Raw genomic sequence first — 25023 nt, forward strand, 5'->3', positions numbered from 1 at the left:
GATTAAATAATGGCTCATCAAATTAAAAGTCACTTACAATATTGTGAAAAAGATCAAATTGACTCAGATTTTTAAAAAAATATAAATAATATACATATTAATGATAAGAAATGTAACAATACATACCTAGATACACATTTAAAAAGAAAAATACTATTATCCCAATGGCCTTTTCTACAGTATAAATGGAGGAAAAAAAAAACCTTGTATGCTCCCATATAAATTCTGTGTTTTAAATAAAGCAAAAGATACAACTTAAAATGTTACACAAAACATATCAAACTAATTCCCTCATAACCAAATTCACAAATATAAACTAAAGTTGTACCTTTTTCCCCCTTGTAAATTTTTATCATTTTAGGATGATTTTTGTAAAATATATATTTTTAATATATAATAAGAAATGTATGATACTTATATTTTGCCACATGAACATGATTCTTTAATTAAATAGAATATAATAAAAAATATATATTATCAAGGTATTTGATACATTGTTACTACACCAAAATTGGCCACGTTTCAATATATGAAAAACATATGAGATCTATGTTAAATATATGTCTAAAATATATAAATGTGTATATATGTTGAATATGTCATTAATGCTTTTAAAATATAAAGTAAATATATTGAGAAATATAAAATTCATATGAGAAAATTGCATTATGTATACATTTGAAACAACATTTAATATACAGTATGTACTTGTGAGTAGCACATACAACAAAGAAACAATATTGTAGACAAGCAGGCATTTAAAATCACCTTTATGGATCAATAAACAAAGCAACCTACCCCTTTCTTTAATTTGGCAGACATTGCCAACAGTAGTGGCTAACTAACACAAACACATGCACACAGGCACCTGCCCACTCTTGCAGATGCACACACCTCTCACTGTGATTTTTTGCAGATAAATAACAAATCACAGGAATACTCTCAAATGAACCATAAACATGTTAAAACAATAACTTGAACAATTATCACAAAATCAGTAATCAAATATTTACAATAATCAACAAATAATAGCAGTCCCCCCATAAATCCATAAATAATGATTTTAAAATGTATGACAAATGTAAGGCAAAAATATAATATATTTCAATGTATGGTAACTTTGTTGCAAATATATATTGATAACAATATATTGTAAAATATATATTTTAGTCAGTTAAATAAAATGTATTAGTAATGTATAAAAATACATTAAAACATCTGGTGCATTTGGAATATATTGAAAATATAATTTAATCTGTGAGCCATATATTTATTTTATATGTTGAAAATATATGGTAAGGTTATAAATATATTATTCATATATTTAAAATGTTTCCCATTCATTATGTTTCCCATGTATTTATTAGATATTTATATATATATATATATATATATATAATATATATATATATATATATATATATATATATATATATATATATTAGCTCAAAGAGCCAGCTAACAAACGTTTCGATATGTTGAGCCTGTGTTTGGAGATGGTCTGGGTGGAGTCAAATAAACAGCAAAACTCAGCAAAGAACAGACGCGTCATGAGAAATGCAATCCGTCCAGGTAAACTGCCTTTCAGACTGAGCTATTAATACACCAGTAATACAAGCAACTGTACGTTTCCGTCTACAGGGAGGGGTGTAAGCGACAATTAATTACTAGGGTTGAAATCTCCTCCTTTAGCTGCACCCCACCTCACCCAACATGTTCAAAACCTAAACGGCTTTTGTACAGTGTGTTTTATTGGTGAGAGAAAAAGGAACTTCCAGCTTTTTGCGAGAACAATATGGCTGTTGGAAGTCGTTATTTGCTCCTTGGTTTATCTTTTATGGTAAGAAGTTTCTTAATTTCAGTATTTTTGTAATGTCCATGTGTACAAAATCGTTTTTAGGTTTCACTTTAGTTAAATTTGAATGAATCTTAAAACTTAAAAGACATAATGGTACTTCATGTTGCATTATTTTTATTGCTCGAGTCTCTCACGTTTCACAGTTGTTTGAGGTTTATCTCTTGTTATGTTGTAAAAAAAATAAGAAAAACGGGTTACCTTTAAAATCAATATTATTATTTCGACTGCTACTAAATTACCTTTCTTTAGGACAAAAAAACAAACAAAAAAAAATTAAAAAGTACTGTAATGTTACATTTCTGGTCAGTATTAGACACAGTATTAAATACATAATAGTAACGTATTTTAATTCGCAAATTGTGGTCACTGTATAGCCTACTAAACAGACTTCAGAAATCACCTGAAAATGTAACGCCCAATTCCAGTGGCCTGCAGGAGCTCTAAACTATTTACCGGTAGCATGTTTGAGTCAATAAAAACTAAATAACAAAAACATAAACAAATTTCTAAATGTACAGTATAATTCACAATTTCAGAAATTGCCATTAACATGTCTGGAGGATGTTTAAAAACGTTTCCTTTACCTTTCACTTCTACATCACATTACCGTGTTGGCCTAGTGATATTTTGTTGTTAATAAACTATATTTATAGTGAACCTGCTCAAACGGAATTGTGCAATTATTTGGCATTTCACATTTATTACCTATTAATGACAAACTGGGGCTTGTTCACAGGGCATGTGAATACAGTGCGCTCTGTTTAGATTGCAGATTGCAAGTCATAAAGTTAGAATGTCACCCCACATAACTCTCAATTGGACAAGAACACTGACTATTACCACTTTACAAACGTATTTTAAAAGAATGTATGGTAATTTGTGGAAGCCATAACATTTAATTTTTTTCCCCCAGAAAATAAACAGCTTTAGTTTGTGTTGCAACCCTTTTGGAAGTGGTGGTATATAAATGGAAGTAAGCATGTTGTCATTGTATTTTTAAGGTATCCACCATATCAGTCAAAGCTTGTGTTAGTGCTGTGGAGGCAACAGTTCCCAAGGAGTTAAAGGCTGGATACATAATATCAGAAGGTAAGCTAGAGTATATCAGAAATATTACCAGTTCATCAATGGACTTTGGTTGTATGTATCTATACATGTTACTTTAGTTTTACCAGTAACTGTCAAAATTTACCAAGTAAGATGGTAAATGTCTGGAATGATGAAGAGATATATTGCTTTTCTGACATTTACTATTGTAGTGTTATTTTCAGGTACACGGTAAAAAGTGGTAGGCATCGCATTGTGCTTGCTGGCACAAGCCTAAACAACTTTGGCTAAAAAAGCAGGGAAACACCCATTCAAATCTGGTACTTTATGCTGTTTTTGTTATTTGACATTGTTTTTAATGTAATTAAGAACATTGAATGCAAATATTTCATATGCAATGCATTATGTCTTGTTCATTTTTTTTTGTTTTTTTTAACTTGTGCAACTTTGCATTTTGTCTTGTTTGTCTTGTTTGTCTTGAATTGTTATAAGAGAAATGGGTTGTCTGTTTCCAGTAGGGATGGATCAGTGCAGTCAAATACACAATTACACGGGGGGGGGGGGGGGGATACTATTCAAATAGCATGTTACTTATTAGAGTACGGGAAAAAGCAGTGTATATTAGCTACTAGTACTAAGCAAACACGTGACAGGTGTTAAGGCAGTTTTAAACCTTAAGTCAGACGTTATTATGCCTGTTACTCTAACCAACAATTTAGCCTGGCTTGTCTACGTCCCACATTAATATTCTGTAACTGGTGTTCGAAATGCACGTTCATGTGAATGAGGTTTGCATATTAAACTTAACATTTATAAACTCAAATAAATGAACGTATATATCAAGTGTTAAAAGAAAGAAGACAAACTTGGGTACAATTAAAATTAGAAAGCTAATTTAACTATGATTAATATAAAGACTTACTAGATGTTAAGCAGAACAATCCGATGACTAATAAAAAAAAGAAAGATACTTGGAAAGGAGTTATTTGTTAATGCTGGGCTGTCGTTTAATGTAAAACATCTGCTTTTGACTTTCTGTGAATGGATGGAGTAACGTTAACACTTGCACTGACCATTAAAAGTACAACCAGGTGTGTTCCATGTTTTCTATTATTTACAGGTTATTGAATAATAAAGTAACTTGAGTTAGATTAATCTGATACATTTTGTGTATTTGAATAGGAAACTTCTAAATTTCCATCCTTAGTTTCCAGTTTGCTAACAAATTATGTGTAATTAACAGCAAATGTACCTCCTTTTGACAATTGACAGTTCTGATATTACATGGGTTAATGTTATGACCAGAATTATGAAGAAATATACGGCTTGTCGTAATGTTATCATGTTTATTTCTGAAAGACATGCGGTCACTAGTCATAGGCACTTGGTTATCCTTGAGATACACCAGTAAATGTCTGAAATAAAGCGTTATGTTTATTTCAGACATTTACTGCTTTACTTGGTAAATGTGAACATTCATTATTAAATCTTAAGATTTGCCAATATTTAGATTTTTACCCTAACATTTACAGGTACATTATTTAAACGGTTGTAGCAACACCTGGGGATGTGTAACGCTATATTTTTCGGAACCCCGCTACTTACTCTTTAAATGAAAATTTAGTTTTTTTATTCAGGACGTTTTGGACAAAAGCATTCGCCAGCTAGAAAAGCACTTAAATTTTTGTATACACCCTAAAATTTTTATTTTTTACCACACTGATAATGTGTGTATATATATATATATATATATATATATATATATATATATATATATATTATATATATATATCATATATATATATATTATCTAGATAATAATCAATTACAATCAGTTAGTGTTATGACAAAGTAATAACTTTCTAAAGAGTACTCTCATAACATTATATTGTTTTGTCCACCTTTTTGTATTTTTAATAGTTAATTTGCAGCACTGCTTAAACAGCACACACTTGGAGCTTACTACCAGTGATGCAGACTTTGCCATTCAGCAAGATGGCCTCCTCTACGCAGTGCATTCAACCAGGATACATTCTGGAGAAAGGGCTTTTGTAATATGGCTTCAAGACCAACAATCGCACCAAAAGTGGAAAATAGATGTCACACTGTCAGTTGAACACAATACGGTAGGTTAATGGAACTCATTGTATTTTTTGTATCAGAGGCTGAAGTCTTACAGCTGATGTATCTGCTTTGTTTTTATTTATTGTTTTAGTAGGAAGGAGTGAGTGTTTTGAGTTAATGAGCTCCTGCACATTAGTAACCACATGTATTAAAAGCTGTAGTTTTAGCTATAAGCAAGGCCTGGAGATGAATATTTAACCAAAATGCCCCATATGTCTTCAGTGTAAATACACAAAAGATTTTGCCCTCAGAGTTACCACTACACTGAAAATTCTAAGTTTTATTTATTTATTTATTTTTGCAAAGCTGCCACGACGACAGTGTCAAAAACTCAAACCATATAACATAGTTACTTTGTATTGCCAGAGTTATAATTGTATTGGCAACCATGACATTGTTGTCTGACCTATATCAGTTACAATATTGAGGTCATGTGGCTTTTGAAGTTACAGCTGCATATAGACAATACACTTTGAGTTATTGTCCTATTTTTTGAAAGACGGATGTAGTCTTTGTATTACTTAAGTTGCATTACCAGTGTGGTCTAGTAAAAATAAATAAATAACCATTTCATTGCTGCCTCTGATATAAAGATAAACCACTTGCTATGACATAGGGTTTTTATACTTGGTGCACAGCTGTATTCTGTGATTCTCTCAATAAAGTTTAATTACTGGTGCTGTCCAGTGAACTGTAACCCTTTCAGTGCATACAGGGTCTTTACAACCTGTATTCTACGGTTGTTTCAATAAAGTTCCTTTACAGGTAGTGTTCAGTGGAAATTAACCACTTCACTGCCAATTTGTTTGTAAGCTCTGGCCATACCAATGATGCACATCTTTTTCATATTTTCATTTAACTAACCATTTGATCCTATATGACATGCACTATAGATAATACCATTGCAGATGCTTTGTTTCTTGTCCACAGAAACTCCCATTTCTAGTTTTTAATATATAATTTAGTCATAGTTTTCTTCTTCTCAATGGCTCTTTTTTTCCTAAGGTAAAGAGAGAGGTAACCCTGAAGCGCTCCAAAAGACGATGGAGACCACTACCTTTTTCTATTAGAGAGAACGAATTGGGACCATTTCCAAAAGAAGTTCAACAGGTACTGTATGTGAAGACTTGTTTATATTTGAATGTATTAGTCTGGTTATCTGTGAGTAAAATTAGTCATCATTTTCAACAAGTTGGAAGACATTTTTATGAATTGTAAAAAAAGTAGTTAAAATAAATACATTAAAAAAAAAAAAAAAAAAAAAAAAAAACACTGGAAGTGTCACACTATACATTTAAACAAAGAATGAAACAGAAAACAAAAACTGGTGTTCATTTAGGATGGTGTTAGGTGCTTTGTAAATGTGGTCCTTATTGTTATTTGAAGACTTTTTATAACCTTGTGGGCCCTCTTCATATTTAGGGGTCTATACTTTAATAATGTTTCTATTTTCTTTTTTTTTTTTTACAGATCCAGTCTGACAGTTCACAGAATTACAATGTTGTTTATAGAATCTATGGTCAGGGAGTAGAACTGCCACCTGTAGGTTTGTTCTCTGTGGTGCCAGATACTGGAATGCTGAAAGTACACAGGGCTGTGGACCGTGAAGAAATTGCAGAGTACAAAGTAAGTGTAGCAGTCCTACTGGGGGAAGGACACAGCACCACTGTCGGTGTATGTCACAGCCTGGGGGACACACAGTGAACACCCTGCACACAGGCACTGACAGGAGAGGGGGGTGGGGGTATTTTGTTTATTTACCAGGATTCAGTTTTATATTCCTACTACACCCTCTTTAGTTAATTATTCATTTTCATTTATTAATGTTGTCATGACAATAAAGCACATTTGGATTTCAGAGAGTGCACAAAACAACAAGAACAAATAAAAATGAATACAAAATAATGCAAAGTTAATCACACTACATTGTCAGGGCATCCTCACAAGTGTAGTAGAATTTATTACCAAATACTGTACCATGGATAATCTTTATACAACAAAGGGTATACAGACTACATGATAAATACAATTTGATGCAACAATTACCTGCACAGCAATTTTTCATAAAACTTTAAAACAGGTGGCTTCTCTTGTTATTGAAATTACAGCAATATAAAAAACGGCAAGTACCTTAACAGCACACCACCTATAAAACGAGAACAGTCGAACCTTCTAGAGTTTAATTAGAAACTTTATTAATGTAGAATTCAGTTAAACTTTTTTTTTTAAATTAATTAAAAAAAATCTACTTCTATAAAAATAAAATGTTAAGACCCAAGTTTTTATTTTACAGTATTTTAATTTTTTTAACCATGGAGCAACATTGACATCTAGTGGCTAGATGTGTGTAAAGGTTAAAGAAAATTATACTTTGTCTGGATTACCTGTCCAGTCAGTACCTTGTCACCAGGGCCTTTTTAAAAATGCATTTAAAATTTGTGAAAGTTGTGGTAAACGTTGTGCTTTGTATTAAAAAGTGTTCAATGGCAGAGCATTTCCCATCAATAGAAGGCTTTCAGTAGTAAAAACAGCAATTAACTTTTTTTTTTTCTTTAGTTCTTTGCAGAGGCAATATCACTAGATGGCATTAAGAGAGATCGGGATCTTGATGTAACTGTTAAAGTGGAAGATGAAAATGATAATCGCCCTGAGTTTGCTAAGATTATTGTTATCTCTGTACCTGAACATTCTGCAATTGGTGAGAATTATTTCAATATATTTCCTGCAAAGAGAAATCAAATAATACTAATAAACCTGTGCTAATATTTATTTATTGATCTATGCATGACACTAAATAAAATATAGTAAGTGCATGTATCTAAGTGCATGTTTTTAAAATCTGTATTAAGTATTTTGCATCTTAAAAAAATAATTACAAGAGTATTACAATAGTAAATTACATTTTGCAATGTACATTTCAAAACATTCAGGTATCTGTAAATATGTTTGTTCCTCATTGAGCTAGTTATTTAAAAACATGAAAACAAGGAGAACAGTAGAACTATCATCTAAGTATTGTAGCATGTCTTATCCACAGACACATTTTTTAAGCAGTCACTTAATATTAATTCCATATCTTAACCTGTTTTTGATGCTTCTCGACAACTCTTTTCTGTAACATTGCACATGGAAGTTTTAAATGTCCATGTGCAATGGAAAAAGCTTTATGTGTTTTAACATGCTCTGTAGTCTGCTCAGTTCCAGTGTAAGCTTATGTGCATTGCTATTGTGTTTGTTTCACTATTTGTGTTTTGTGTGATTTAAAGGTTGGTTGAGCAGTGCATTTACACCTTGTGTCCCAGATTGTTTGATCAGGATTATGTTATTAAGAGACCTCTTTAAAAACACTTTAACTCTCACAAGCATTACCACATTCTCAAAAACCTTTGTTTGGCTGATATTTTTGCTTATGGTTTCATCTCCCTTTACACATAGTTTCCTGTGGGAAGCAAGTGTGAGTCGGGTGGAGTTCTATTACATGTAACATTGTGAAGTCCTGTAACATTGTGTTAATCATGTACTGTAACTCCTTTTCACATTTTAAAGCAGTGAAAAAGATGCTTAAGAAACATCACAGTATGATTGTGCATTAATGCAACAGCATTTCCCCCCTAAAGGTTAACCTTTAAATCAGCAGCTATTAGTTGCTATTATAATCTATATTTAAATTATGGGGATTATAAGGTTTTTTTAAACTTTTTTTGTTTTCAAATGCAGATACTATTGTAGGACAAGTAAATGCCACAGACCGAGATGCGCCTGATACACTTTTTAGTCAAGTGGCTTACAGAATTGTTTCCAACACTGACCTGTTCAGGATTCAATCAGAAACAGGAGTTGTGTATACAATGTCTACTGCTTTGGATAGAGAGGTGAGTTCATTGTGATCCAAAAGCTGTTCATTCATTTATGTGTTATTTTTACATTTTTGTACAAAATAATTTTATATGGTAGAGTAATTATTAAATTACATGTCCAAATTCAGTATAAATACTAATAGTTTAATTTAAATGTGAATGATGGGTACTCTTTTTCAGGATATGACTAAATAATACTTCGTAGAGCCACGTCACATGACTTGGTTATACCATCACAAATATATATATATAATATATATATTATACTATATTATATATTATATATATATAATATATATAAAACTTGATCTTGACGGACTAGCTGATCGATTTCAAAAGTTGTTTGATTTTTTTTTTTTTTTTTAGATAAAGACACCTATGAACTTATAATAGAAGCCATTGACTGTAAAGGTGTATCTTATGGATTGTCAGGTACAGGAACTGTTAAGGTTGTATTAACAGACATAAATGACAATCCACCTACCTTCAGAGCCAAAAAAGTAAGTTGAAACCAACCTGAGTAAAGAGAGAGTGTTTAGCAGTAGTCAAAGTAACTTGCCACTATGCCTAGGGGACTGCTGGAAGGATCCCCTTTGTGTGTCTTTCTGAATACGTGAGGGATTCAAAAACCTATGTGTAATCGGTGCACATGGGTGACGTGGGCGCAGGATGACATTTCACAAACTCTGATTGGTTGATTTCTTACACGTGATTTATATATACGGAGAACCACTTATCCAATTGGAAAGAAACTGGAATTTAGCATACAAAAATCTGTAGACAGACGAGGTTACCTGGCTGTCAATGTACAGTACTGCACTTTATACTCATACACACTTTGCAAACGTCACACTTACATTTTTATCTGGAACATACTTTTTTTTTTCAAGCACTTTGTATGTGGTGGATATGGTCCATAATTACCTACTTTTTCATGATGTTGATATTTCTAACAATCACTGCCGTGGAGGAGAACAGCTGTTACTAACATACTGTACTTATTTACAGTATGAAGCTAAAGTTGAAGAAAATAAGAAAGATGTTCTTCTTTTACGAATTCCAGTGGATGACAAGGATGTGGTTAATACATCGAATTGGAAAGCTAAGTTTGTTATTAAAAAGGGTAATGAAAATGGAAATTTTAGAATTGAAACAGACCCTGTCACAAATGAAGGACTTCTGTATGTTAATAAGGTAAGCAGCATCATTTATTTAAATATATTTAGAAATGTCAGGTGCATTAAGAAAACAATTAATTAAAACTTTCTACACACTCATGTAAATTATTAAAATTCCATAAAGTACTGAGATGGACAGTTCAGAGGATCAATCTATTAAATGCATAAAACATTCTGAACAAAGGGTTCCCATTTACTGCTTTGTATAATTTACATTAAAAAATAAATTGTAAAAAAAAAAAAAAAAAAACCTTACTGTGCAGTTCTATGATTCAGGTTTCTCCATAGAGTTTTACTATTCTCTAACTGGTACTTGAAGATTATCTGTAACATATAACTGCACTTTTCTAGGGTAAATTCCTTACATTGGTCTACTTGTTCATGGTGTCTTTTGAAACCTCCTGCTGTTCTATTATGCTTTGGTATTGACTCAGAAACATGTATACATAAGATGTGCATTTTAAGTTAGACAGTTTTTGTAATACACTATAACACAATTTCTAACAGTTTTACATCAACAGTCCAAAGCACCTTTGACCATTGTTCTGTTGATTTGATGGACAACGACACCTTTGCCTTCTGCCAGTTCTGTTGTCAATTCAACGCTTGTCTTCTTTCTATTCCTTAAAGATGTTATCTTCAAGTATTGCTTATCCTTGTTAGACAGCTTTGTGGGTCTTCTAGTCCTGGGTTTGTCAGTTACGGATGATGTTTCTTTATACTTGTTGATTATGCTTCAGCTACCACACCTTGAAAATCAAGTGATGCGAGTGATTTCAATGTTTTTCCTTCTTTATGCAAGTCAAGGTTGTCATAATAGTAGAAAACAGAGTAGAAAAATGCAACATGTCTTAGACTTTTTCACAGCTGTGTACATCTGTCCATTTCTTTGATAGTTCTTTAAAGGTAATATTATGTGATAATTTGTTATATTTTAAATTTGTTTTACAGGCTTTGGACTATGAGAAAAATGCAGTTGTAAATCTGGAGGTGGCAGCTGAGAATGAAGCACCACTGGTTGGCGCTAGAAGCAATTGGGCCTCCATTCCAGTGGATATTAATGTGACCAATGTGGATGAGGGCCCAGAATTCAAAACAGCAAATTTGTTTCTTCGCGTTAAAGAAAACGAGCCAAACGGAACCCTTATTGGGACCTACAGTGCATTGGACCCAGATACTAAAAACAGTGATGGTATACTGTAAGGAAACACTTTTTTTTTTTTTTTTAAATGCACGCAATTCATCTACATTTTTTGTTAATGTATATTTATATTTTATGTCATTCATATATTTATTCTATAGGTTATGAATACAAATGTAAAACTAAATCTGATACAGTACTTTTTTGGTAATGCAAGTCCCAAAGAAAAAAAGAAAACAAAAATACATACATATAGCTTTATCTCGCAAGTGTGTACATTCCTCTATACAGCCTTGTCACAAAGACGGCCGAGTGGGTGACGTCAGAACCAGGAAGGAATGAAATACACAGACAGATGAGGTGAATTGATGGTGACGCCTGCTGGCGCCGGTTTATTGAAAAATAAAACAGGTTAAACAAACAGAAACAGGACATGGCACTCTATGCCAAAATAAATAGATACACAAAACTGACTATACAGAGAAACACGGTGCATGGACAGGCACACTAACAAATACTAACTAACAAACACGGTGCACGGACAGGCACGCTAACAAACACGGTGCACGGACAGGCACACTAACAAACACGGTGAGCAGATAAATAAACAAGTATCGTTCTGGTCCCACCAGCACGCAATAGCAATTGATATTTAATTCTAATTCTCCTCCTCTCCTGTTCTCCACTCACTGAACACCCAACCCCGAGTGAATAAAACGTGCATCTATATATACTGTTGTGCTGGAATTCAATTACTAATTAATTATTCACTTGAATCCCAGCACGTGAATTAATTATGTGCAACCTCGTGCTCACATTAACTACTTTAAATGCACATGAAGTGATGTACAATCCCATGCCTAAATACAATTATACATTTCTAAACACACGTGAAACACAGACGTGTTTATATCCCGTGTACCAGTGTATATTATGATTATACAGTATAATCGTAAATCTCGAAAAACTACTCACTTCTAAATCTTTTGTAGTCATCTTTGTATTACTTTAGTATAAATACATGTTAATTTGGATTCATATGTTTTTCTGACTTTATGTGAACGAAAAGACACACATTTGCCTGTTTTCCCATTGGAAATAGTGATATTTTGAAATATCACTGTCCTGGTCACAAAAGCAAAGTTTGTGGGGAATAATAGCCATTTTCTGTACTTTTGAGGCATAAGCAGTTAGGAAATAACACTTACTACCCAGGAACAAAAATAAATAAATAATTTGTTACATGGTGATATACACAGGGGCGGGCACTTTGTCACAAGCCTCCAGTAATATTATACTATTGGAGATTCCACAGACAGAGGATTGTACATGCTTGTGAGATTTAAAGTTATATTACAGTTAGATAAGGAGGATTGTACATGCCAACAGCAAAGGAAACAAGGTACTAGTGTGCAAGTTCTGCCAAGTTAGTATACATATTGTGCGAGGAAAATACGGCCAAGAATTTGGGGAAGTAACCGAAAAGCATAATCTCATACAGTATATAAAAAGCAAAAGCCCTAAAAAAAATAAAAAAAAAATAAATCAGGGTATCAACATAAAACTCAAATTTCTAAAACATAAACAGACAAATGTAATTAATAAACAGAAAAACAGAAGGACAACATATACCTTATCATTACTTGTGCTGATTATAAAAACAGAAAAACATACTGCATACTGAATAAATACAGTTTGCATGGGGTTTTTATTATCTTTGTTCTAGGGGTGAAAGTAAGCCTTGCTTTTTTATTCATGCTTTCACCACAGTGATTTTTTTTGTTTTTGTTTTTTTTTTGCTTTTCTAAGTTTAGGGTAAAACAATAAAATTTTGGGTGTTTCTGGTTTAACAGGTATTATAAAGCCTCAGACCCTGCATCATGGATCGACGTCGATGAAAACACTGGCAAACTCTTAGTAGCTGGGAACATGGACAGAGAGTCATCGTTTGTGACAAACGGCATGTACAATATCACAGTCAACGCTGTTGACCGGAGTAAGTAAACCACTTGATAGCCTTGTAATACTTTCAAATCCATGATTCAAATAATCAGTTCTAAACTTCCAAATATTTCATATATGACATGAGAGTATGTCTATTGTACCTTAACTTATTATGGACAGTTGTTGAAGCTATTTTACATACTGCGTATATATATTTTTTTTTATAGCACAATATTATTAGAGCTGTTGTAATCTATATCATGGGAACTGGTATGGACTTCTACAATTTTAAAACTGCAGTTACTACACCTTTAAAACAAAGCTACTTAACTTTTGTTCTTAATCATTTTAGGTTCAAAAACAGGTACTGGGACAGTAGTGATATATTTAGAAGATGAAAATGATAACAACCCTGTCATCACCAATAAAGACTTGACGATTTGTGAGCATTATGGACAGTTGGGATATGCAAAGGTTGAAGCAGTGGATAAAGATGATAAGCCTTTCTCATCTCCTTTTACATTTGGCTTCCCAAAGAACAATGATCAAAATTGGAAAATAACAAATGTGGAAGGTATGGAAATAGTATTTTATTGCACATCACAGCCTTTGAAAGCCTATGGAATGGGTGTCAGATGCTACATTATTAAAGCTTTATTAACATCCCTTAATAAAGTGTAAAAGCATAGCACAGTGTAGTAAATCATAGTGAAAGCACAGTAAAGGGATTTGGTAAAACATTAAAAACATGTACAACTATCAAAATATTCTGAATGATCTGGTGCTGTACAAAATATGTATGCAGATAAAAATGTTCCAGGCTAGCAGTGTACCCATGCACCACAAAATGTGTCTGAGGGGGTTGAAGAACTTAATATAATGTTCAGTCAGTTGACTCAGCAGTCATTTGATCTAAACCCATTGTGGGTTTATGAAATTAACAATGGTACGTAGAATAGGAAGTGCATATTTAATGGACCCACAAAGTGAAGATCACATAAGGTTTTTGATATTTTGGTTTTCAAGTTTGTTTATACTGATAATATATATATAATTAGTACCAAATTTACTCTTGCCTTTATTCAGAAATGGTCTTTTGGTCTGAATAAACCAATTCTGTACAATATGTATCTCCAATATGTATTTATTAATGCTTTCTTTTTAGCCACTTCCATGCGCCTTCAACAAGCAACGGAACTACCTACTGGTACTTACAAAGTCCCTGTGATTATCCATGATCAACAAGGGAAATCTGAACAGCAGACCGTAACAGTCAGAATCTGCAAATGCAACAATGGGCAGTGTCTCTCAAGCCCGATCTCAACTGCATTTGGAGTATGGGGGATCCTGGCATTGTTGTTAGCTTTAGCATTATTATTATTGTTGCTCTGTAAGTATAATACTTTATATTTTAAATGTTGTTTTATGACATGCAGTAACTAAGAAACACAAAATGCAAGTGTTGAACAGTCTACATCAGGGGTTCTCAACCTCGGTCCTGGGGACCCCCTGTGTCTGCTGGTTTTCATTCCAGCTGAGCTCTCAGTTACTTAACCAGACCCTTAATTTAACTAATAATTTACTTGATTAGACCTTTTTGCTCTTAAACAGTTGCAGTTCAGGTTACTTATAAAATGTTACAGCTAACTTGAAATCTGCAGCTGTTTAATAGCTGAAAACAAGTAAAAAGGTCTAATTAAGCAAATTATCAGTTCAATTGTGGGTTCATGCTATGCAATTAAGCGATTTATGCAATTATCCAATATACAAATAAGTGGAGTTGACTATGTGTGTGTGTGTGTGTGTGTGTGTATATATATATATATATATAATTAATCTAGATATATATATATATATATATATAGATATGATATATATAGTATATTATTCATCATAGAATAAGCAGTGGTTTTAGAACATAATTTATTCATTTTTTGTATTATTGAGAAATGACAGAATGGCTAATCTCCGTAGAAAACAATGGAAGAGTAGTGTCTGGTTGTTGTTTAATAATAATAATGTAATAGCAGCTGTAAATCAGTTTATAATTTATCCAAACCTGTCAGAATTCTGTTGTGATCTATTTAACATGTATTTAACCGCAACAATTTGTAAAATCTACAGTAAAATGTTATTGATTTATTTTATGATAAATGGAGATATTTTAATGGCATATTAAACTGGAACAATAAATGTGAAGTATATTTAACACTCTACACAGTAACTAAAATAAAGGGATGTTTTCCTTAGTCTAAATACATTTTGCCTAATCAGGTATTTTGCTAACCTGTTTGTGTGGGAAGAAGAAAGAAAAAATAGACATTGATAATGGAGCTGAGGCAGTGCTGATCAAGTCTAATACAGAGGGCCCAGGTGAAGAAGTAATGGTAAGTTTAACATTGGTACGCCATCAACTGTAGTAATGTGTTTTTTACACCTGTTCAAAGTTTATGATTACTAAAAACAGGAAAGGAAATTATCTATATCTATATCTATCTATCTATCTATCTATCTATCTATCTATCTATCTATCTATCTATCTATCTATCTATCTATCTAGATAGATAGAGATAGTACATTTAAGGAAGTGTGTTAGTACTTATTTGGTAAATGCAGTTTTTTGGTCTGGAGTATTTTAAAGATTATCTGGCCTTCCTTGTGAAAGGACATTGTCTTCACTTGTTAGCAATTAGGACCAGACACAACAGAAAACAATCAAATGATCTGCTTTCTCACTTAATCAGATTGAGTGTTTTTCTATATTCAATTGATAGATATTTTGAAGTATGAAATTCTTTATTTTTAAATTAACAGGCTTCAAATTTCAGGATTGCTGCAAAACAAACCGCCTTTGAACAACAGTCACAATTTCAACAGCTGCCTGGAGGTGGTTTGCAAGATATTAAGCTCTCTGACTTCCAGAAAGCCAGTAATGGCTATGGTGGTGAAATCCTGGATGGTGGTATGTGGAATGGTCCTAGCTCATTCCTATCTCCCGCCAACAGCACTATGCAAAATAACTATGGACAACAGTTTGGAGATGGCGCTCAACATTATGTAGACCAAAACAGTACCAGCATTTGGAGAACAAATGGCTTGGTGATTGAAAAGGTAAGGGATGCAAAAACAATCATTCTTCTGAAGTCATCTGCTGTAGAAAATAACACTATGTAACGCAATTTTTGTTCCTGGGTAGTAAGTGTTATTTCCTAATTGCTTATGCCTCAAAAGTATAGAAAATGGCTAGTATTTACAGTATAATCGTAAATCTCGAAAAACTACTCACTTCTAAATCTTTTGTAGTCATTTTTGCATTACTTTAGTATAAATTACATGTTAATTTGGATTCATATGTTGTTTTTTTCTGACTTTATGTGAACGAAAAGACACACATTTGCCCATTTTCCCATTGGAAATAGTGATATTTTGAAATATCACTGTCCTGGTCACAAAAGCAAAGTTTGTGGGGAATAATAGCCATTTTCTATACTTTTGAGGCATAAGCAGTTAGGAAATAACACTTACTACCCAGGAACAACAAAAAAAATATATATATATATTTGTTACACGGTGTAAATAATACCTAAACCTAAACAAAGCACCCTGTGCTCCTAAGTACACTAAGAACTCACCAGGATGTAAAGCCTCTGAAATTAAATATGACATTTATCTAAACAAGAATACGAAATCAGTTAACTGATAAGAATTTTACATTCTATATGCATAGAATCTTTAAACCGTTGCAGACTTTTTATACTCTCTCAGAAGTGATTTGTATAATACATTTGTTATGTACAGAGGTTTTTCATTTTTAAATAATTTGTATTTAGACTTTTAAAGAAATGTAATTATGGATAAAAAAAAAAAAGAAACTCAATGTTTTTTTGTTAACTTTACAGAAATTGAATGGCTTTCTAACAGAACACGATGACAGATTTGCTGAGGACATTAGTCATGTCTATGGCTTTGAAGGCAAAGGCTCACTTGCTGGATCTGTGGGGTGCTGCAGTGAACTAAATTATAACAGTGGATTAGAATTTGTAAATACATTGGGACCAAAATTCAGAACATTGGCACAAGTTTGCAGAAAGAAATGAAGATATGATGAACACTAATTATTTGGGCTTTAGAGAACATCTTGCAATCAGACTCTTGCGAAATGATTCAGTGTTTGCAAAATGTGAGCTATTCTAACCAGAGTGGAGTAATTCAGTGTGTTTACATGAACATAAGAATTCTGAAATTTTTTGGAATATATCATTTTCTGAAAAGTAATTCTGATATCAAGTCATGTAAACACACCTTTTCCGAAAACGTATTGGAAAATTCCAAAAATGAGTTTTCCGAAAACACCACCTAGAATATTCCATAGTATTCCGAAAACTAACATAATTTATGTCATTTAAATACACTTTTCAGAACAATTATTCTGATAGTGTACTGCACATGTGCAAACTTTAACATAATTTCTGTGCACATGATTATTAAAGCAACTATATCCATATTTCTAGCAGAAAAAAAGCTAAGAAAAACAAAACACAGCGGCAATAATGATTAAACTTCTTGGACACACCTATTTCAACATCCATATCACTTGCATCTTAATTGACTTTTTATAATTACAAATAAAGCCCAACAACGTTTATTTTTGAATAAGGAAAAAGGAAAGTATGGTATCAGTTTTTCTTGGCAACTTATAGAACTGCGTCTTGTGTAAGGGTGGAAATAAAAAGCAGGCTAGTGATGTGCATAATGGGAACCGCTTAATGATTTTGGATTATATAATATGTAGTCCAAGGGATGCTTTTCTATTTTGTGTTGTATTCTCAGAAACAAAAAACAATCAATAAAATAATTATTAATGGATGTCTGATTTTAGCCACGATCAGTTTACACGGGTCCATTTGTTTAGCTATGGATAAAGTTATATAATTATTTTAAAGATGAAGTAATAAGGTTCTTTTTCATTGTTAACATCCTGACAACTTTTTACACTTATAAGCAGAAATGGATGAGCTGTTGCAAGGAGTGGACAGTCTGCACATGCTGGGGAATTAGAACAAGAGAGAATACCAGAACCCAGCAATCAGTACATTAACATGAGATCATTTTTTTCAGAACACTAATGTATTCGTAAAACACAATCAGAATTTTTTTTTTCTGAAAACACTTCTGTGTTTACATGATAATCCAATTACACTTCCAATATGTAAACAAGGGGCTTGTTACCAGGAGCTTCCCAGATCAGTCCCAGCTCGGCCAATGTGTGTGACCCTGAGCAGGTCACGTAACCTCCTTGTGCTCTGTCCTTCGGATGAGCCGTAAAACCGAGGTCCTATTGTAAGTGACTGCAGTAGCAGTTGTGATGCGTACTTCACCCCCTAGTCTCTTTAGATAAAAGCGTCTGCTAAATGACTAATTAATAATGTACAGGCTAATAATCTGTTGAATACAGCATAAGAATTTGCAATTTCGCTAAATCTAAAATACCTGATAATTTATGCCTCAGTCTAAGGCCCTGTCCACACTATGCCTTTAAACCGGCTTAAAATTGCTAATGCGGTTAGCGTCGGTTTAGCATCGGGGTTGTCTCGAGTCCACTTCTAAATTAGATCCCATCAGGTAGTGCGGTTTGTCAGAAGTAATACTGAACTACATTTTTTGTGTATCCTCCAATATTCCAAAATGCTTTCTGATATGTTTTGGTGCATGGACGTTACAAATACAGTATTCGGAACAGGTGTCTGAAGGAGTTGAGAACGACTATCAATACTGCTGTACCATATACAACTTCTGAGGCTTATTGTGAAATGGTGGATCATGGACCGACGTGATCAGATGCAGAAATCAAGGCACATTGATATCTGGAATGATGAAATAGATCAAGGAGAACTTCAGAGTTCACAATGAAATGCACACATTATGATAAAATTTACCTCATGTTTTTAAGAAACAAAGCCATAACACGGGCTCTGTATTTGCTGGGCTGTAAACGTAAAATGCAGTGCATGATGGGATAACGTCATATTAAGTCCCACAATCCATTGCGCTGCTAGGAACTGTAGCCGTAGCTGTAACTATTTTAATAGTGTTTGTACGCTTTAAGCCCAACTAAACGTGAAACGGTACTTTAGTGCAGACGTTTTGAGCTGGATTAATTAAAACGCTTTATAGTAAGGTTCTTTAAGGTTATGTAGTGTGGACAGGGCCTTACTGCAGACTGAACCGAGCTGTATCTGTTTCTATCCTATTCGCTACTGCGTATGCGCAAATGCTCTACGTTTTCTAAAAATGTAATCCATGTACACAGTTGAATTTATCGGAAGTGTAATTGGATTATCTATTCCAAGTCATGTAAACACAGAAAAGTGTTTTTATGTTAGTTTTCTGAAAACTTGATCTCATGTAAGCTTACTGATTGTTGGGTTCTGGTACTTGATTTAGCTCTAATTCTGTACAGCTACTGTCATCTCCCAAAATGACCCACTCATTCAAAACATTTGTTCCTATTGTTTTTATTCTTGTCATTATGCTTGTCAAGCCTGGTAATACTTAGAAGCTTCATTATACCTCTTATGGTGTGGTTCTTTTTTTGGTGTGCCTTATTACTGTTAACGTTATTGTTTATTTTTTTTTTGTAAATTTGTGTTGGTAGTGGGAGTCTTTAAAATTATTATACACCTCTTTCATGTACAGTGTGCATCAGAAAGCTACATGGGAATTAGCATTTTCCTTTACTGTCATGTTTCCCTGTCTAGCTTGAAGCACTGCTTGCTGTGCCACAGTAAAAAATGGCAATTTTACATTGTTCAATTTAAATCTTTGTTTTAGCATTGTATATTAAAATCCCAAATTATTACCAAAGCTTACAAATAAGAATATAATAAATTATATTGCTTTTTTTTTTTCTTAAGTGTTTCATAATGTATGCACAAGGTTTATACTCACTGTGAAGGAGTAGCGTCACAGCCCAGATGGTATTGGCACAGACAGAGACTCAGACACACAAAGCTGCAAGTTAAATGCGCTCTTTAATTTCACAAATAAACAAAAATAACACAGTCAAAACACTTTACAAAAACACACCTGACAAAACAAAAGTGCACAAGGGCCAACATAAAAGGTTTTCCAAAAACTCACAAACTTAACAAACAGACAGTACAGCATGGAACACGAAACACTGCCAAAAAAACAAAACACCTTCATATCAGGCATTGCTGTTCACTCACTGTCAGTTCTTGATCCGATACAGTATCTCACAATATTGCAATTTACCAACTAGTTCAAAACTCCCACATAACAAATTATTTTCCTGATATGAAAATGAATTCCATTTCTGTTGGTGTAAGGATAAGTCAAGTATGTGTATTATAAAATGAAAAGCTATTTTATTTTTAACTATTAATGCTGTATGTACAATTTGAGTATCTAAAAAACTGTTGCTAAATTTATAGTTTGAGGTTATTTGTGTTTTTGCTGACAAATGAATTTTACTTTTTTATACCCTTTTTTTATTATAAATTAGATTGCTGTAGAGGTTTAATGATTTTTTTGTACAGCTAATGTTTCAAAGATAAATAATATACTACTTAGAGAGGTACAATCTCTTTAAGAGGCACTTTGTATAGCTTAAATACATTGTTTGCAAATATATTTCTAATTTCTTAAGGAAGTAAGAAGTATGTATGCACATATTGTTATGCTTTGCAGCTTAAGGCTCTTGTGTTGCATAGATGCACTCATTCAGCTGCAGCTTTGAGAGCTTGATGACCAGGTCGCTGCTGTGAATGAAAACTTTTCTCAATAGTAATCAAGTAATTGGTTGCTTGTATTCCAAAGGAAAGTGTATAACCACAGGTTTCTTTCTGGAACACACTGCTGTATTTTATTAACGTTCTTCTAATAAGTTGTTTTGTTTAATTCACGCATCTCATCACTTCTTTGATTTATAAATAAATATATACATCTTTTTATTTGTTCATGTTTGTTTTAAAGATCACTGGTGTCTCCAACTTGAGGTAAGCTTGATAAAGTATTGTAACAAAACCTTATCCTAGAATGTAGTGTAGTGTAACTTATAGAAGTCAGGGAGAGAGCATTTTGGACCAGGCAGACGTTACTAGGGTTGTAGGAGGAGGAGGTAATAACTAGATACAGATTGAGCACAGAGATCATACTGGCCTTTTCACAAAATGTGTGTATTTGACTGCCTACCATGAATAATATGCATTTTCTTTTCCTTACAATTACTCTTCACCTCCCCTGTTCATTTCATAATTTTATCAAGTAGAAGCAGCGCTACAGTAGCTTTATACGGTCCGGCATCAATGCCGTGCATTTGGTTACTACTGCAACGGGGTCAAACAAACACCGGCTTTATGATTGGTGAATCCCACATATTGTACAATGACATAACATGCGAGACAGAGCCAGGAAGTTTAAAATGGTTGTTTAGATACTGTTGCATTCAAAATGCAGACAGCTGACTAATCACAAAAGCTAAATTAATTTCAACAGAAGAGCGTGTTCAGAGCTATTTAAAGGGGATGTTGCATGCAAATGGTGGGATTTTGCAGTGCTCTTCATGTAATGTGTCTTTGGATCATCTAGCCACTTTCACACTGACATGCTCTACCCGGGTCAGAACCTAGCCAGGTCAGGACCTGGTGCCATGCGGGTTGGCTATGCGATTTCACACTGCTTTTAATAAAGCAGGGTTGACCTGGGTGACAGACACAAGTAAACAGCAGCAGCCTGTTACAGATGCTTCCATCCAAGCTTCTCTGGATTGAACTGTCAGCCCAAATGTAGATTAGAGGAAAGGTTTCTTCATCCCTGCTGCAATGGCTCACGAAAGAGGGAGATGACAACACAGGATATACGAAAGGTAAGAATTGAGAGTATTCATGTTATTAATAATAACTGACAGTTCCGTTTTTTTTAATTTATTTTTTTATTAAGAATTGTTACTCACAATACTTACCAGTTAAAGGGTAGTTAACTTGCAAAGACGTTTCATTTATTGGTTTTTATTTGTTGACATTTTTAGCCCTAAAATACTTAGCTGTATTTGCACAGTTGGCTATTGTAACCCATGCAATTTAAGGGAGTCTAATATATAAATTCTGTAAATTAGCTTTTCTCATTCCTTGTCACGTGCCAAATACCATTCACAACAGATGCATTTTCCAAAGCTGTATAAAAGCTACATCCACTTTCAGCCACAACAAATATAGGCTCCTGACTTCCAATCCAGGCCTTTGTTCTATCTGTATCTTTAATTATTACATTGAATCAATGTATCAATGTTAAGCTTAAATTTTAGAAAATGTAACTAATTAAATATATATATATATATCCTATATATAATATTATCTATATAATATATTATATATATATATATATTATTATATATTAATATATATATATATAAATACCAACCGTCAAGGTCCAAAGAATGGGCAGCCTGGACAGGATTTGTTTCTATGAAATACTGCTTAACATTTTTGTTTAAAATAAAAAAGACATACAATTCTACTTGGGACTTTTTCCTTACCCACCATAGCTCAGCCTGCTTAAGACATTGGTGGTTTCAAAGAAAAATCTGTGGACATACACACTAATCATTAACTTAATCCATGCCAACTTGTCATTCTATTTTTGGTTAATTGTTGACATAGGATGTTTTATAAGGTATCTAGAATATTCAATATTCACTATTCACTTCAGTGATGTATAACTTTAAGACTTTATTTTGCATGGCATAAATACATCTTGAATTACCATGCAACCATATACTGATGTTCTGTTATTATTTAAATTAAAGAATCCCGATTAGAAGCATTAAGGTCTAGTAGTTGAACACTTCAGGAAGGTAATATCCCAAGCCACAGGGTAGTCCTTGTTCTGTGGACGCTACCCTACAGACAAGGGCAACTATCAAAGTAATAATCTGAATTTTATCTCAATTAGAAAGTGGTGGCTTTATTGTTATTTTAAACATTTTAATTATCTAATGTACACTTTATTTAACATTTGAATGTTCTGCTTTGCTTCTGTTTTGCTTTTCTTAAATCTAAACATTCTATTTCGATCAACAGTCATCTACCTTGTGCCTTGCAATGGACCTTGGATTATGAAAGTTTACCAAAGAACAGTAAATAGGTCCTAACCTGGAAACAAATATGTCACAGTTTATTTAACTACTATATACAGACATAATAAAGCTTACAATATTATGGGATATATTATTGTTTAATTTCAATTGTTTTTGCATTATTTCCTGTCTAATATGGCATCTGCATATATTCCTAGCATTTACAGTTGTAACAATTACAGTAAATCTAATAATACATTTGAGCAGATGGCACTAGAAGAAGAAAATAGCCTTTTGACTCTCATTCATCTGTTTCCCTTTCTTGTGCTACCTGCCAAATAATGTAACTAGTTTTATGCATACCCTTATCGTCTTGTTCATTTTGATATGATAAGAGTCAAGTCATTTGACTAGGATATGGTGCTTATATCGGTTTGTAAAATCTTGGCAGACCCTAGACTAATTGGTACACTTCCACTGTCATTGTTCCATGAAACACAATCTTACTCGGTAGGATAGTTAATGTAATGTCAGTAAACACAAAAGAAATGGAAAAGTATACTGGTGTTAAGCATTAAAGTACCAAGAACACAAAGATACAAAATATTTCCAGAAAATCCTTAAGGTTAGTATATTGGATTTAGTCATATGAATCAATTTTGGCATGAGATTTATATTTTCATAATTTCATGTTATTTGAATCTCTTACAATTACGTTCAAAAGAAAAACAATGTGTAAAATAAATTAATTTGCTACTGAAACCCCTTAAAGGACCCCTTTCAGAAGAGATCAGCTGTCAAGTTGTCGATGCTATTGATGGAGGAACCCCTGGGGAGCAGAGAGGCTTACGAAAGGAGCAATCAGCCATGAAGCCTTTGGAGATTTCTATTTATAATAAGAAGTCCATGTTTGATTTTTCTTTCAGAGCGGATTGAAGGATTTTTGAGAGGAAGGTGGATGGCAGATAGTCAAACCAGTGGGAAAGCCCAGAAATGTGGTAATTGACAAATTCTTTGTTGAGATGGAGTTTAAGTTCTTCAGAGAGCAGCAGAACCTTGATGAGAGTGGAAACTGAACTGATAGTAGTGTTGAATTTCATTTGGGAGAAAGAGGGAAAAAACTGGACATACGGTGGAAGCAGCAGTATTTTGATGAGCAGGATAAGACACTGAAGTTGTTGTATAGCTATCTCACCCTGGAGTATTTAATAGGCCTGAGAATGTCTTTCTGGATGGAGAGATAGGTCAAGTTTTGGACAAAATGCACACACTTCATAGCGCATACATTGCTGATAAGTCATCCACAGGACTGAAGGCCTGCTACCTCCAAGGCAAGCACCAAGTTCAAACCTGTCTACGGCAGATGAAAGACAAATGGTGGGAGGAGAAAGCCAGTGAACTGCTGGAAGCAGCCGATAAACATAACACTAAATTGTTCTACCAGGGTCTTCCAGCTGTCTATAGCCCCGCATTAAACAGAAGTACACCCATTCGCTCAGCAGATAGTCCTGACAGGGAAGAGCAGAACACTTCAACTCCCTTCTAAATCTCCCCTCCAGTATGTCTGAAGAAGCTCTGAATGACATCCCACAGCAAGAAATACTGGCAGAGCTGGATCTACCACCATCACTGCATGAGGCTGGCGAAGCCATCAGACGAGATCTTCAAACAACGGGATGATTACATGCACAGAAAACTTACACAACTCTTCCAGTGTATTTGGAGACATGGGTCAGTGCCCCAGGATTTCAAAGTTAATTATTAGTATTAATTATCCA

General features: G+C 33.5%; 1 protein-coding gene across 1 annotated transcript; it reads left to right on the forward strand.

The window, feature by feature from the left end:
• The first annotated feature begins 1703 nt into the window (after positions 1-1703).
• Positions 1704-18015, forward strand: LOC121314431 (desmocollin-3-like). Its single transcript, XM_041247702.1, has 16 exons — positions 1704-1840; positions 2860-2947; positions 4826-5031; positions 6035-6139; positions 6500-6655; positions 7586-7727; positions 8747-8905; positions 9253-9386; positions 9895-10080; positions 11016-11263; positions 13059-13201; positions 13502-13723; positions 14315-14539; positions 15424-15536; positions 15964-16260; positions 17049-18015. The coding sequence occupies exons 1-16, from the start codon at positions 1796-1798 to the stop codon at positions 17244-17246; spliced, it is 2667 nt and encodes an 888-aa protein (XP_041103636.1). The 5' UTR covers positions 1704-1795; the 3' UTR covers positions 17247-18015.
• The last annotated feature ends 7008 nt before the right edge of the window (positions 18016-25023 follow it).

Source organism: Polyodon spathula, chromosome 4 (genome assembly GCF_017654505.1).
Source record: "Polyodon spathula isolate WHYD16114869_AA chromosome 4, ASM1765450v1, whole genome shotgun sequence".
NCBI lineage: Eukaryota > Metazoa > Chordata > Actinopteri > Acipenseriformes > Polyodontidae > Polyodon > Polyodon spathula.